At 35.3% G+C, this 16,175-nt stretch overlaps 4 protein-coding genes across 5 annotated transcripts; 1 reads left to right on the top strand and 3 right to left on the bottom strand.

Moving 5' to 3' along the window:
* The first annotated feature begins 468 nt into the window (after positions 1–468).
* Positions 469–4,302, top strand: LOC145592648 (uncharacterized). The gene is made up of 5 exons (XM_081649156.1): positions 469–607; positions 691–835; positions 935–1,092; positions 2,713–2,797; positions 2,885–4,302. The coding sequence occupies exons 1-5, from the start codon at positions 516–518 to the stop codon at positions 4,001–4,003; spliced, it is 1,599 nt and encodes a 532-aa protein (XP_081505282.1). The 5' UTR covers positions 469–515; the 3' UTR covers positions 4,004–4,302.
* Positions 4,303–4,310: 8 nt separating this feature from the next.
* LOC145592649 (non-classical arabinogalactan protein 30-like) lies at positions 4,311–5,050 on the bottom strand. Its single transcript, XM_081649158.1, has one exon. The coding sequence runs from the start codon at positions 5,012–5,014 to the stop codon at positions 4,460–4,462; it is 555 nt and encodes a 184-aa protein (XP_081505284.1). The 5' UTR covers positions 5,015–5,050; the 3' UTR covers positions 4,311–4,459.
* A 1,006-nt stretch (positions 5,051–6,056) lies between these two features.
* Positions 6,057–11,257, bottom strand: LOC145592647 (putative inactive receptor-like protein kinase At3g56050). 2 transcript variants are annotated; one of them, XM_081649154.1, is made up of 11 exons: positions 11,115–11,182; positions 10,798–10,908; positions 10,364–10,502; positions 9,353–9,424; positions 9,115–9,252; positions 8,890–9,012; positions 8,206–8,654; positions 8,008–8,058; positions 7,378–7,568; positions 7,150–7,282; positions 6,057–6,734 (listed from the first exon to the last, which is right to left on the bottom strand). In XM_081649154.1, exons 2-11 carry the CDS (start codon positions 10,901–10,903, stop codon positions 6,133–6,135), a joined length of 2,004 nt encoding a protein of 667 aa, XP_081505280.1. In that variant the 5' UTR covers positions 10,904–10,908; positions 11,115–11,182; the 3' UTR covers positions 6,057–6,132. The 2 variants fall into 2 exon arrangements, with proteins under 2 accessions (XP_081505280.1, XP_081505281.1); XM_081649155.1 differs by lacking the exon at positions 8,890–9,012 and having other exon boundaries at positions 10,798–11,257.
* Positions 11,258–12,797: 1,540 nt separating this feature from the next.
* Positions 12,798–14,521, bottom strand: LOC145590679 (cyclic nucleotide-gated ion channel 17-like). Its single transcript, XM_081647091.1, has 4 exons — positions 14,501–14,521; positions 14,241–14,375; positions 13,906–14,145; positions 12,798–13,196 (listed from the first exon to the last, which is right to left on the bottom strand). The coding sequence occupies exons 1-4, from the start codon at positions 14,519–14,521 to the stop codon at positions 12,798–12,800; spliced, it is 795 nt and encodes a 264-aa protein (XP_081503217.1).
* Positions 14,522–16,175: the final 1,654 nt, after the last annotated feature.

Genomic DNA, 16,175 nt, shown 5'->3' with positions numbered 1-16,175 from the left:
GAGAGAAGATGACGAAAGTGGGTAGTTGTTCATTGGTGGTGGTGGCTGTGAGAGATGTGACATGAAGTGTGTTGGTGGTGGACTGGTGGTTGGAAAGGAGGAGAGAGAATATGGGTTACAAATTATAATCATAATGAGGGATGTTAAGTTAAATTAATCAATGAATTAAATTGGGTTAATTATTTAACAGTATTTGATTTAATGTGTTAATTGAATTTTAGTAAGGGTATGTTAGTAATTTCAGCCAAAAAAATTTACTAAAAATGGAAAGTATTAGTTTGTTGCACATAATGTGTAGCATCTCTTTTTGGCAAATGTTGCACATAATGTGTAACGGAGGTAGTATATATTATTGGATCTTTACCTTTCCAAATGGGCCTCAAGCCCTCATCTCATACGGAGTACTACTCAAGGTCTCTAACGGCTAAACGCATTCATCAAAATTTAAATTCTCACTTTCCTCTTCCTCTCCCCCTCCCCCTCCCCTCATCCCAAAGCTCTGTAACAGAGCAAAAATGGCGAGCACTAATCCCAACGATCTCTTCTCATCTCTAATCTCCGACATTAAATCTTACTCCGGCAACGACCCTCTTCTTCCATGGATTAGGTAACCTACTTTCTCTCTCCTCCCTCTTCGTTCTTCATCAATTTCACCACCTCTCTCACTAACTTGCTTGAAATCAATGGCAGCGGAGTTCGCAAAATGAAGAACAGCTTACCACCCCATCTCCTCAAAGAAAAACTCCCTCGATTTCTTCAAAAATGCGCTCAGACTTTCGATTCGAACCGCCGTTATCGCAATGACCTCCGATATCTCCGCATTTGGTTGCAATTGGTAATTGTTTCCCCTCTTTTTTCTTAATTGATTGAATTTTCAGTTCAAGAATCTGTGAAAAATGTTTAATTGATTTAGGGTTTTGATTGTGGAGTGTAGATGGATTTTGTTGATGATCCGAAGGCGTTGTTAAGGACTATGGAGATGAAAAAAATTGGGATTAAGCGGGCTTTGTTTTATCAGGCTTATGCGCTTTATAATGAGAAGATTAAGAAATTTGATGATGCTGAGAAATTATATCATTTGGGGGTTCAAAAGTAAGTAACTGTATAATTTATTTGGTGGTTTTTTGTTTTTTTGGTCGAATGTGAAGAATGCAAATGAAATTATTAGGGGAGAAGTATATTGTATGTATATTGTAGCTGTATAATGTGAGCTTGTGGTATATTTCATCAATGTGGGTTGTATAGCTGTAGAAAATGGGGTTTTGGTTAAAACCCTAAAAAGCTTTTGTTGTTGATCATTTGTGGTAAGTGGGGGTGATTACACGGAATAATCAAATTTGGTACATGTAGCCGACCCCACTTATGGGATTAAGGCTTTGATTGATTGATTTGTGGTAAGTGGGGTTGAAGAGGGGAGACCTTATTATTGCCTTTTTTACTCTTGGAAAGAAAAAAATATGAACTTAATTGAACAAGGTAGAGAGTTTATCTAGTGAGAATATTTTAAATGTATCATATGTTTGGATTTCGAGCATGTTTGGTTTCTTAATAACTGTTTGAAATAGGGTTTAGGGTGTAATGACTGTAATCTGATCATATTTCTTGTTTGGAGTTATGAAAGGTGAACTTTAGAAGTTTAGCACATTAGCCTTTTTGAAAGAGTGGAGGTTCATGTGGCTATGATTGGAGTTTGGATATGAATGAGGAAAAAGTAAGCTAATCCTCAAGAGCTAAGTGCTAATCACGAGATGGAGGAGAACAATATACAACTTTTATGCCCGACCAAAGTGCTAAGTAGAATGGAATACCAACTTCCGTCTCAAAGTAAAGGTCTTGTGTTTGATTGGAGATGTCTGATTATGTTTGCACATAGCTTATTCATTGTTGGATGGTTCTTTCAAAAAAGTCTGTGCCTAATTGAAAAAAAAAAAACACAATTAATTTAGCATGGAGTAGTCTTAGCCACAGAGGCAATTTTAGGGTGAAATCTGAACACATTCTAATGGAATATTTATGAACATAGCACATAGCCCTTTTGTTAATGTACCTAAGGCCAGAGGTAGAATGCAAAGGAGAGGGGAAGTTAGCACTTCTTAATGTCTTAGTACAGCAGTTCTTTGCAAATCCCTATGTGGAGGAGAGCATTTTAAAGTCCAATCAATTATGGGCTATGTGGAATGGAATCCTGGCTTGTATCTCAGAATATGGTCGTGTTTGATTGGAGACGTTTGATCATGTTTGAACTTAGCTTTCTGATAGTAATTACTTTTTGGACATTTTTTTTCAAAAATTCAAAATAATCTGTGCCAGAAACAAAGCAATCAGTTTGGCATTGTGAAGTCACAGGCTACTTAGTATAGTTATTGTTCCATTCAATCTACTACTACAGATAAGTGACATGAATCGCTTGACTGAATACTCCAATGTGATTATGACTTGGGACCAGCTGGTTTTAAATACCAGTAGAAGTTTGATGCAATCAATCAAGAACTAAGATTCTCCAGTTTCCATGTATACTCAGTTTAATGGTGTGCTTGTGTCCATCTGTGTCCTAGCTATTGACAACGGGCTGTGCATGAACTGATATTAGTTATGTTAGGCATTAAGTATGAAATCTTTGTCTTGTTTAGTTTTTTATTTCATGCATTAGGATGTTTGAGTATTTAATTTGTGCTTCAGAGTATTATTCATGTCCTGTGAACTTCTGTGAAGCCTTGCAGAACCTTTAGATGAATTGCAGAAATCATATGAGCAGTTTATACAACGCATGAAGCGACACAGGAACAAGAGAGTTCAGGTTCCTCCAATTCTTTTCTCAAACTTTTAACAGCTTTATACTTCAAGGGACCAAGAAGTTTAAAGTTAACACATTATTTTTATACAGCGTGAGGAGAGGAGAACTAAGAGACCTTTGTCTGATCATAATACCACTGACCAAGGTTGTAGCGTTGTGGAGAATAATGAAAGATTATGCAAAGTTATTGGAAGTTCCATTGAGAAAGAGCATACCAATTCTAGGAACATATTAACAGAATGTCCTCAGAATACGATGCCACTAAATGAAGCAAAGGAAAATGCTGGTAGCAAGTTGTACCGAGATGATTCTGTTGTGGCCAAGTTTGTAGATTCTGCAATTGTTGGAAGGTCTGAAGCAGAAGATGCCTGTCACCATGGCCTGGTAGAACCTACCATAAACATGAAAGAGGCCATGAATGCCATAAATAGCATGTTCAAAGAACCCATTGAGCCTGCAAATTTTGTTCAAAAAACATATAGAGGGCAACCCAAAGTAGATCAGAGCACAAGCAATGTACTCGAGGTGTTTATAGATGAAAATTTGGATAATAAGGTTGGATCAACTTGTCAAAGTGACAAGGAAAAATTTATAGCGCAAAAAAATAAAACTGATCAGCCTCCCCAAGAACCACTCAAGATCTTTGTTGATGATGAGATGAGCAATGATTCTGAACCAAGTGAGACCCAAACGTCAGCAGATGACTCCCCGTCATCCTCTTCCAGGGTTGATGCGTTTGTGTTTCTTAGGCCTCAAGATCATCAGTCAGAGTATTCTAATGAGATGAAAGTGGAGAAATCATCCAGAAAGACCAGAACCAAATTTAGGGAGGACACAGTTGTTCGTAGATTTGTTGGTTCAGCTATTCTTGATGAACCAGAGGTGGAAAATATCTGCCACCATGGCTTGGTGGATCCGACAGTTAACCTTAAAGAAGCTATGGAAGATATAAATGGCATGTTTGGGAAGCCAATTGATTTTGTCAGGACCACCAGAAGGAAAAGGCAGGAAAAAGCAGCCGTGTCAGAAAATAATGATTTTGGTGGGTTTTCAATTCTTGCTGATGATGAATTCAATCATTTGGAAGGTCCACAACCTCCAAGAAAATCTTCAAGCAAAGATAATCTTGACTTACATGAGCCAACCATCTTCACAAAAGAAGCTATGGATGATATAAATGACCTCTTTAAGATGCCATTGGATTTTTAGGTATGATACTTGTATTGCTTCTTTTTATGGGGCAAACAAAATTTGATGTTGTATTGTGTATTTGTGTACCATTGCTTAACTTTTGCCTCTAGTGTTGCCTTCCGCTAATAGTCAAATTGAAAACCAATGGATTTATCTTCTGTTCTACCCTTTTATTTTTTATTTTTATTTTTTTTATTTTTTTATTTTTTTTAAATTGTAAACACATGCTTAGTTAACTATGTGGATCTATTTTACAAAATTTTGCACCTCTGTTTGTTGTTTAAGATCATCAGAAATACATCTAGGCAAAGAGAAATGTTATTTCTGACTGCTGAGTTAAGAAAATGTTAATGCTTAGTATTCATGAACATACAAAATGGCTCTCATATTTAGACAAGAACCCCACAAGTCACATACACACGCCAAAGTTAATAAACTGAGGCGAGGGTAATAAACTAATCACACAAAAATAAATCAGTATTCATCAGGAGTACAGTATTCAGGGAGGAAGGCCAAAGGACCAGCAGCATAAACCACAGCGTCGTAATTCTTTGACATTATTTTCTTCTTCTCAAACCGAAGCTTAGCTCCGTTTTCACCATAGTTGATATTAGTGTAGGCGTCACAGCTTTCGAGAGGGGAAGAAACCAGCTTCACTACACAAGCCTGAAGAGGATGATCCAGATATGGATGCCTCATCGAAAAGCCCTGAAGCTGAGCGTAGAAGTAACCTTCATCATTTGCAGTGAAGGCTTTGTAGTAGGTGATTCTGTTCCTGTAATTCCTGCAAGTAACACTGACTACAGCACCACCAATAGGCTTTGCATCTTGGAAAGACCACGATCCTGAGTGCTTGCAGCTCTGACAGTAGACTACCCCTTCCACTACAACATCAGATACTATTTTAGGCGGTGCGTATGGTTTTGGATACGAACTTTTATGTTCTCCATATCCATCCGCGCTTGCATAAGTAATGACTACAGCTAGGAGCAGAACTGATAACAGAAACAAATTATGGGTTCTTGCCATTTTTTTCTTCTTGTTTTTGTGTTTAGGAAAGTTGGATTATGTTTTTGTTTTAGAAATAGAGGGATTATTATGGGTATTTATATGTTTATTATCTGATTGATTGTTCAATGTACGTGGGTGCTACTAAGGTTAGTGTCAACTGCCAACACCCATTTTTAATTCAGAAAATGGACTTTGGACATGCAGGCAACTACTGCAGCCTGCAGAGAAAGGAGAAGATCAACAAAAACAAAAGTAGTGGTGGTTGACGTGAAGAACATCATATGGAATATAATTTGTATAAAAAAAATTATAGAAGTATTCATTTAAATTCATGATCAGGTGCAGATCACTTCACTGCCATTCAGACCAATCTGTGATTTCTTGCATTATAGATTATACTGTTATGCGTTATCCAGGTTAGACCTAGATCAGGAAAAGGATATGTACCTAATTGGCTAATTAACTATGATTGAAAATTGATATGATCTATATTGATTATTTTATTATATTAAGGCCGATTTAAATAGATCCGAACTAAACCAAATGATTGATCGCCTTGATGACTTAAATCCATTGAACCAAAGTGAAGATGGTCTATTAATCTGTATTTTGATGAAACTTGATATGATCACACTTCCACCCAAGTTTCTTTTACAGGAAAGGAAGAACACTAGTGAAAATTTTGATCAAAAAATTACATTAGACTTTACTTAGTTAAGGGAATTTTACTCTTCTTGAAACTTATGCCAATAAATTATCCAAGTAAAAGATGTTTTTAGTAGGTGCCCTTAAAAAAAAAAAGAATTTGGAGACAGGATATGGACTTTGCTAACCAATCTGTATGAAAGGTTGACTTTCTATTATAAAAGTTATGCATCAGAAATTTGGAGAGCCCAACTTCAGACAACAAACACAGATGGATTTTTTTTTTTCTCCTTTTTTTTTGGAAAAAATATAGAACTTCATATAGTTATAGCAATGTAGGACCATCAAGTGTACTACATACTTCATAAATACAACATCAAACTTTACATGCTAAATTTGTACTGTGACAAGCAAATGAAAAAATGTGACTGCTTTATATTTGGAGATAAATAAAACCAGCAAAAACACTCAAAAACCATGTATTATAACTTCTAGGTTCCATTTACAGAACGAGCATCAAGTTCTGTCCACCAAAGGGAGGAGAATCGTGGTACTGCTTTATCCGGTATAATGCCTGTTATTTCTTTCAATCTTGCAGTAACTTCTATCATTGTCGGTCTATTTTGTTCAGAATGAAGACATTTTCTTATTACCTCACTAATTTTATCAAGCTGCTCTGGTTTGTAATGTCTTAACATGGGGTCAACCATTTCTTTAATAGGTTTCTCCCCTCTCATACACTCCAACACCCAACCATCAAGTGAGTTGTTCTCCACAGAATGAGGGATACGACCAGTCATCATTTCTAGAAGCAACAAGCCAAAACTGTAGACATTGCTCTCGGGTGTAACTGATGTTGTACTTAAACTGCTCAAGCCAATAGCCAAAGGCTGCACTTGTGGAACAGCCACTTCATTCCAAAAGCAGAAATCAGAAAGTTTTGCTGCATAATCTTCAGAGAGGTTCACAGCTGATGAGTTGAGGTTTGGGTGAGTCACTGGTGGTGTTAGTTGGTGCATATGCTCAAGGCAGTATGCCATTCCCATTGCAACCCTCAACCGCATAGCCCAATCTAAATGTTCGGCTTCCTTTACTGCAAAAAATCATCAGGATAATAAATTCATTCAGGTAACAGAAATATTACAGTCCTGATCATAATTCTTATTCCACTAGTTCAACATGGATTTTCTCTCTCGGTTTTCCCTCTTTCTTTTGGAAGCCTTATATGTTCTAAATCTAGAGGTATTACTTTGTAAATCTTATGCAAGACAATGTCTGGATTAGCAGCATAAAGTCATAATCCTATCAGTACTTAGGTCCAGGAACTATTTGTTTCATATTATATTAAACCGAAATTAGTTGCTAATCTAGCATAGACTGTTGCTTCAATCTTTTTAGACGATGATAGACCAAAAGGCACACAATTTATCTACTTATCACCACATTTCTCTAGTCCACTGTCTGAACTCTGAAGCTAGATTTGAACAAGGAGGGCTAGAAATACTCACCATGCAAATGCTCAAAGAGTGAGCCATTTGGAGCATATTCAAAAACCATCATTCTAGTGAACGGCTCCTCTTCCTCACAATAGCCTATAATGTTGACAAAATTTTTGTGGTTCACCTTGGATAAAGTCTCAATCTGGAGAAGGAAAAAGGGAACAAAATCTATTTAAGTAAGCATTTTAATCCAAGATAATGTTTATAAGTATTTACTTTTTTCGGTATCAATTTTACCTTCTTCCTGAACTGTGTTTCCAGATTTCTTGACCAATCCTTGGCAGAAGTTGCAACAAGAGATATAACGGCTATTTCAACTCCATTTGAAAATGTTCCCTTGTATATGGTACCAATAGATGATGATCCAATGACATTGCTGAAATCTTCACAAGCAGTTATAAGTTCAGACCTCTTCAGATTTGGCATCCCTGCAATGGAAATTCTTAAGATTAAGCTTTTGTACACAAAAATGTAAAAAATATAAAAAGAAATAAAATATATTTGAGAAAATAAGATATAGTGCTAAATTAATCATCACAGAAGCTGAAATCATGGTGCTTAACGATTAATAGCCCTTCAAGGACTGAAGGGTTATTAGCAGTTCAACATGCTGCTAAAAACAAAGGCAACAACAATGATTACCTAGTATAGATCCTGTTTGTTGTACAAGAACTCCAGAGGAGTGAATCTATGTAGCATAATCCTTAATTAGTCCAGACTAGTAGGGTTTAGGGATTAGTAAGAATGCGTTCCCTACATTTTTTTTGAGCAGTGTAGTAGTAAAATAATAGTAGCAAACAATATTCTCTACATGACTAGTTATAACAAATAATCTAAAAGCTGACATAAAACTAGGAAGATTCTAACCTTCGATAAAGCTTGGCTTATGACTGCTGAGTCCATCTGATCTATCATTACCTAATGTTCAAATAACAAACTTTTACACAACTTTGATTCTCTTAAACTTCAACATGTCCATAAAAGAAGCAATTTTTTTTTTTAAATAAAAAAATATGAGTAATAAAAAAGGATAAAAAAAAAAAAAAAAAAAAAGAGCATATAAACCTGCAACAAATGCTCTCTTAAGCTGACCACTAAATCCTGTTGCCTTTTTGATCCTGTAGCCTCGTAATAGGAATAATAATAAACCAACTAGAGTCAATGCGATAAATCCACCCACTGCTCCAGCCACTATTGGAATTAACTTATTACTTGAATTAACAGCTGATGCAGTAGGGGGAGGTTGTGGAGGCGGTTGTAATGGTGGGAATTCATTTGTCAAGTTAGGTGCTGGAAATCTAAAAACAGGATCTGATGATGGAGGGGGTGGGGATTCTCGCCTAAGATGTGGTGGGAACTTTCCATCTGGAGATGCAGCAGAATGTTCTTGATTAGCTGCACCACCTGCATGTGCCTTATCAGCTGGAGATGGTTGCTCAGAACCTAGAGGTTTACCTCGAAGTTGCTCCTGTAAAATCCTCGAATGTACAACCTCTTCTGCATGATCATTTTGCCTAAGGTTAAGAACAAGTTGTCATCAGCACTTCACCAAAGAAAACAACATTTTACCCTCAAGAAGCACATCGTTTAATCTCAATTATTTATATGCTAAGCAGTTCCATTTAAGAGGAATCTTAATGCATAGGCCTTAATTCTTAAACATGTAGCCAGAGAAATTCTCTTGTAGATGTATTGCTAATAAATAACCTGTAAATCCTCCCTACAGTCATGTGAAATGTCCCACATTACCTGGGATGTGGTAATACTTCCACACAATTATTCAGCTGGCTCTTATCTACATGAATTTCAAGAAGTGTCGTATCTTTTACATCAGGAGACATGTGGCAAGATAATCCATTGTTGTTTAATAAACTGCAGATTAAATAGGGGTGGGATATAATGACTAAAGAGAAAACAACATTGTATTCAGAATATTCTCTGTAGTATGTATGCAAATATGTTGCAGCAACTTACAGGTTTGGGATGTTTTGTTCAATTTCGTCTGGAATTGGTTCGCAAAATCTATTGTAACCCAAGTCTAGCAACTCCAACTCTTTCAAATTTCTATATTCTTCGGGTATGAATCCAGAAAAGGAATTGTTCCTTAATATGCTGCAAAAGACTTCAGAGTGACATAAATGCAAGATAAAAGAGAACAAAAATTATATACAGTATTACACTTCATATGTTTTAATACTACGTATATTCTTACATAGACTTTATGTGTAGCAGTTGGTGAAGTTCCGGAGCTAGTGTTCCCTCAAGGCAAAGATTTTTCAAGTTCCTGTAAAATTTACTTCAGCTTAGGACATAAAAAACACATGAATGAATGTATACTTGAATACTCAACAAACACCAGCACAATAATAGTCCAAAAGTGTACTACTATACCTATTATATATTACACCTAACAAATCACACATGTCAGATTGTAATAGTTCAATAAGAGATAAGTGCATTGTCAGTTATGATGATTAAGTATGGCTATGTTCATTACACCCTGACTTCTTTTGTTTCAGAAGTTTCGAGCTCAAAACTTCACAACAGGCAAATAGGTTTCAAGTAAGTCTTGTGGAAGTATACCACAACAATCAACCAGCACAAGCTCCTATAACATCGTGCAAGTCAGGCGATTCGAACTTAGAGGTTAGAAGCAAGCAAACATCATGCGCCAACTGAGCAAGCTCAAGTCAGCTTGATTACCAGCTCGAGCCTAAGCCGTTAAGTTACCTCTCTTGCTTGTTTCAGGAAGGTAATTATCAATACTTAAAGCTGTAATTATTTGGCATTGTAATAAGTTATCCTAAATATTTCTGTTCTCAGCTTGTAACTTTAGGATGTACTGTTATTACATTTATAACTTCATTTTGCCCTCACTATTTTAGGGCGTTTTCTCTCTTCAAAACACTCATATTAATAATGACAAGCTGAAGAAAAGCTATAAAGCATACAAAATTTTCACATTGTTTTGCTGAGAAGAAAATGAATTTCTTCAAGTTCAGATTAGAGTCAATAATTTCATATAAATGAAAACAAGGTCACAAGTTTGATAAGGTAATCGAAAACTGTTAACAACCTTTCCTAAAACGGGGAAAGCATAATTATATCAACAGCACCATTAAAAATAAAGAGAACTAAAGTAAAATCATGTCGGAAAAATGTAATGCTTTAAACAAAAAGAAACAATCAAAATTCAAAAAGTAGAAGAAAGAGAAGAACTCACAAGGAAACAACATGTCCACCAACACACCCAATTCCAAACCATGAACAGGGGTTTGCTTCTCCATTTTCCTCCTTCCAACTTGACAATGCTTTGTATGGATCATTTACCACTCTTTCTCTAAACTTTAATAGAGCAATTCCTGTTTACATCACCCAAATTCACAATTTATCACTTGATCATCCAATATAATTTTATTTTTAGCGCGTTTAATGGTAACTTTTTATGTATTTTGCTTAACATTTGAAATTTTCCGAGTAACTAATACTTGGTCTGATCGTCTGATACAAGAATTTGAGTTCTTAATTGATACCCCCCGAAAATAACATTGTCATTTACATAATCACTTGATCATTCACATAACATATACATAAAAATTAATCTACAATATGTAACCCCAGAACTAGTAAATTAAATTTTTTGAAAGAATTAAGTACCTTCATGATTGAGAGAAGAAGAAAAGATGAAATTGAGCTGGAAAATAGCTAGTAAAAGCAGCATGCTCCATGTAAAGAACCCATTGGACCACCAATAATCATTCATTTTCTCTGTCTTTCATCAAACACCAAACATAATTTACAACCAAAATTCAACAAAAACTGCCCCAAAAAAAACTGGGTTTTGATTTGACCCAGTCTTTAAAATAAGCTCCAATTCCACAAGAAACCCTTAATACCAAATTCTGAATAATTCAGAAAAATACCCAATTGGCAAGTATTAGTTAAAGATTCAAACTTTGGACTTGGTTAATTACCTAACAAAGATACCCAATTGAGGTAAGGTGCCCTTAAAATAAAAGGTAGGGAAAACAGAGTGATAAAGGTGTTTTTGGAGAGAGAAAGAATGGTGATTATGAAGGGTAGTAGGGGGTAGAAAATGGGGTTTAGGAGGGAAGACTTTTTGAAAAAGGAAGGCTGACTTGAAGAAAAACAAACAGGGAATAATATTGGAAAGGAAGGTACGGTTGTAATTGTGTGATTGGAAAAAAAATCAGAGAAAATGAGAATTAATGGAGGGAGAAAGTGATGTGTAAGAATATTGGATGTTACGTTGAGCTGAAGACTGAGTAAAAGTGTGAGTCCAGACATCATTATTTTGTTTGATTTTATTATGTTGACGGACTCGCGTGACTAATGACTTTTGTACTTTCTTACCAAGGAGGACTCTACCACCTTGAGTTGGGCATGGCCGGCCCGGCATGCAGCTTGTGGTAACCCCGAATCTCTATAAAAGACACGATGGTAGGTCATGAAATGTATATAGATGTAATTATGATACTTGGAATAAGCGTAATATGTTTGGAGCTTGTTGAGCCAGATAAAGCGTCGATATACTCATTTGTGACCAATAGCAAAATTTAGTTTGAATTCTTTTCGTACGGCACATCAGATTTCATGCCTAACTTTACGTCTTTATTGATTACCACCACCTTAAAAAAAAACTCCTAAATTTATCAAAAACAGATTGAATGATTGTATGCGAAGAATTAAATGGGTGAATTATAATTCTATAAACAACATTAACAAAATAGATTAGTGATCATATATATAATTATTTGGATGTTCAATACTTCAACGGTTCAACATACTCCAAACCTAACTATCTTTTCTTTCAATGACATTTCTTCATTAAAATTCCAGCAGGTCAATACGTTTTTACTAATCATTTAAGAATCTAGCTTATTCCCCAAACAATGCAAGTAGTATTAATTTGGTTGATTAATCCCAATTTCTGGTCATGTTAACCTTTGATAAGTCTATGTGATTATTGATCAATCATTAACAATAACTTTAACCACTCATCAACATGATATTTGTTTATTTTCACATCTCAAGATTTCTTTGTAAACATTGTCAAAAGTCAATGAAAAGTTGTTAGACTAGGTCCTTCATAGGTTGGTCCTTGAAACTCTATCTAGTGTTACATGATAAAACACTCTTCCTCTTAGCTTGAAGGAGTCGGATGCTCCTTCACACTACTCTCACCTCCTTGCCCTAAAAAAGTACTGGCAAAGTCTTATATGTGACACACCACACCTTTAAGTAACAATACTCATTCTCATTCCATATTGTCGTTGTTACATAAAAACTCTAGCATACTTTACATTTCTGGCATACAAGAATTCTATTATTGTTCAAGAGAAATTTATTGTTGAAATTGAGAAAAAGAATTATCTTCTGCTTTGATGTTGTACAAGAACATCACATTGTCCAGTAATTCCTGCAGCCATGTTCAAGTTTTACATTTCCATGTCTACAAAAATAATGGAGATGCAATGTACTCCTAGCTAGAATTATTTCCTTAAACTGAATTGCATTCACAAAATATGTTAGCAGCATTTAGTAGTATTTAGTAAGACCTCAGTTGAACCAAATATATGACATGCTTCCAAGTAAACAGCAGCATCATGAGCTCATGATCATATTTCAGATCCAAGTTAAGGGTAATGCTGCTTGAAAGCACGCTGAAACTCTTGATTATGAGCGAATAGAGTAGCAAGAATCTTCATGTCATAAGCCTGCAGCACAAATGCTTCAACGTCTGTGAGGCACTTTATGGTCCAAGTCGAAGAAGGGAGGCTGTCCATTGAAGTTGTGGGTTGTGAAGCCCATGTTACAAGTTCTTGGCCACAGCATTCACCTGGTCCTGAAATGGTCATATTGGAGTTTCCCTTGTCTGTGAAAGACAGTTCCAATTCACCACTGAAGATGAAGATCATTTGCTTCAGAATATCACCTTCATAAACTACATATGTGCCTCCTTTACCAGAGAATGTTCTAAGGTGGTGGCAAATAGCCTCTATCAGGGGACTGTCCATATCTGCAAACTTAGGCAACTGAAAAAACAAAAGGAATTTAGTATCAATAATTTTCCTAAATTTTTAACAGCAAATTTTACAACTATTATTTTATATAAAGTCTAGAATAGACCCGGTGCACAATAACTTATTGTGCACCCAACCATTTAGTATATTGTACGAATGTGATTATATTATACAAAATGCGATTATATCATTACAAAAGTGATTATATCATTCAAAAATTGATTATGTAAATGTATCATTCAAAAAGTGAATTTATCATTATAAAAAGTATCAAAGAGTAATTACATCATTCGAAAGATAATTTTATCATCCAAAAGATAATTATATCATCTCACTAAAGGGCTTAAAATAAGATTATATAATTCAAAATATGACTCACAAAAAGATGATTATATCATTAAGAAAAAAAGTAATTATATCATCCAGAACGTGACTATATTACTTGAAAGAGTCAAATTTTAGGTCTACAATAATTTATTGTAGACCGGATCCATACAAGACCTGCTGATTGTTTTATAATTATTAGACAGCACACAATATACAGTATGAGTACAAATTTGTTAAGTTTCTCAAGTATTATTTTGTTAATTGGATGTACATCAGTTAAATAAACAAGATTTGCTAACAATTTAAGGTATGTCTAAAGTGCTACATGTTCTTAGCCTGCCTGTAAACAAATGAGTATACAATGATACAACTTCAAGGAAGGGGGTTATCTTACCGTACACACAGAATCCATGTATAAATATTTCCGAATCTCAGATCTTAGCTCAACAGGAAGCGACTCCAACATGATTTCATCACCAATGCAATTTTCCGTCCATTCAGATTGGATAGCTAGATCAACCCGTTCCTTCAGATTGTGTGGTAGTTGATGGTAATCCATCCATTCTTTTACATCTCTTTGTCTTGCTCTTTGCTGTTCTTCCCTTTCCTCCATGGACTGTATGCCAGCCTTTATCTATAATAGAGGAAGACCTTTAGCTAGAAGGAAAACAGCATTAAACATCAAGAACATAGAGAATGAAGTCATAATAAAGTTCCTGTTGACATTACTTCAGGGATAATGCAGAAAGTACCTGCATCCGGGTGATCAAATCCGCCAACAAAATCAGGCCATATAATGTAATGATGATACTCATGAGGCTCTCCCAAGTGGAATAGCTTGTGGAGAAATTCTGACCTAAAGAACTGCAATACGAAAAAAAAAATTATAATAATAAAGAACTTAAGTTACAACCAAGACTTTATGTTATTCAACCCAGAGATTTCCAATGCACATTGTTAGCATAATTTTACTCACTGAGGAAACATACCTCAAGCTTTTGAGCCCCCATGAGAAGCAAAACATATATTTTTGTATAAAATTCTTCATCCCGATTTTATTTGTCAAAATACTGGAGTATATACCCGGTTCAATCATATTATTTTGGGCACATTTGGAAAGAAGTTGATCTCAGTCAAGATTTCTAGGTTCCAATTCTTTTTCTTCTACTATATCCATGCACTTTGACAACCAAAGGATATGAAGCAGGTAGTATAAGCCTCCTATAAACTGCATTCACAGTAGTTGATAAAAAAACCAAATCCATCACAGCAAGTCATGCAATTTCCTCCTCTCAATGAAGATAAAACCATTGGAAAGATGAAATGGAGATTAAATTAATTGCTCACATTGCTAACGTCACAAAACAAAGGAGATTATAGAAGGCTCCTGACATTGCACTCTTCATCAAAACACCAGCTCTTTTGGTTATCTCTCTCTTTGAGTTGACCATAACAAAAAACCTGGGGAAAACTTGGAACCACAGTATGTCCCAGAGAAATGTAACGTATCTAAAATCTGTTGTAGGAGTTTCCGCTGCAGTTTTTGGTGCCAGATTATGATTCCATATATAAGCCTGGAGGGACATTATGAATTGCTACATTATAGAGAGTAAGATAGTACTGTTCTTTTGCTAATATACCATAGCAAAAAAAAAAATGACAATTCTTTATGATGGGGTTTATTCGATTAGGCTTATGATTTTTGTTTGTTCATATGCTAAAGATCGAAGATTTAGGGTTTTATCGTCTCCGAAAGTATCTAGAAGGCTATATGAGTTTCTTCACCCAAACAACTATTCATCTGTGGATCTAAGCCGAATTAGAGCTAACTCACATATTGTATTGCTTCAGATGAAGTTTTTTATTAAGGCGGTCGTATCTAGAAGGCTATATGAGTTTCTTCACCCAAACAACTATTCATCTGTGGATCTAAGCCGAATTAGAGCTAACTCACATATTGTATTGCTTCAGATGAAGTTTTTTATTAAGGCGGTCGTCGATCGAATCTGCGATGTAACTAGTTTTAAGGTAATTTGTACTTTTATTGGAATTTTAGATTTCCTAGAAATTGTTTATAAGTGCCGTTTGGCCATCTTTCATTAATAAAATCCTTTTTCTTCTTGTCAAAAAAAAAATTACACACATAAAAGAGAGAGAGAGTGAGGGTTCTTATAAAAAGCATCCAACTTCGAATTTTTCTGGACAGCCTTTACAAAATTGGCTATTGCCGGAGTTTTCACCGTTGGATCATGCTCAAATTTTGATAGGTTACTCCTGACATCAATGGATTCATTTTAGACGGTTGGATCGTCGTTTTGAAGTTTGGTTTGGTCAGAATCATCTTCGGACAGAACTGTTGTCTTTTGGGTGAATTCTACTCTTTTGCTCTCTAATTTCAATCTCTTATAGTTTGTTGTTGTTGGTGGGAGTGTAAATCTTGTATAGACTGATTTGGGTTTATTTTACTCTCAATTATCTATAACAGAAACTAGAGTGTACTCCTTACACGGTCCCGGGTTTTTATCCTTTACATCGAAGGGTTTTCCACATATAATCTGTGTGTGTTAATTATTGTTGTTTCTTCCAATTATTGTTGGTATTATTATACTTTTGCTACTGTTTAATTGTTGTTTTGGTTGTGCTACTTTGGTTGTGTGAGTATTT

This window comes from Chenopodium album, chromosome 18, assembly GCF_948465745.1.
Source record: "Chenopodium album chromosome 18, dcCheAlbu1.1, whole genome shotgun sequence".
In the NCBI taxonomy this organism is placed as follows: Eukaryota; Viridiplantae; Streptophyta; class Magnoliopsida; order Caryophyllales; family Amaranthaceae; genus Chenopodium; species Chenopodium album.
This window is presented reverse-complemented; position numbering and strand designations above follow the sequence as displayed.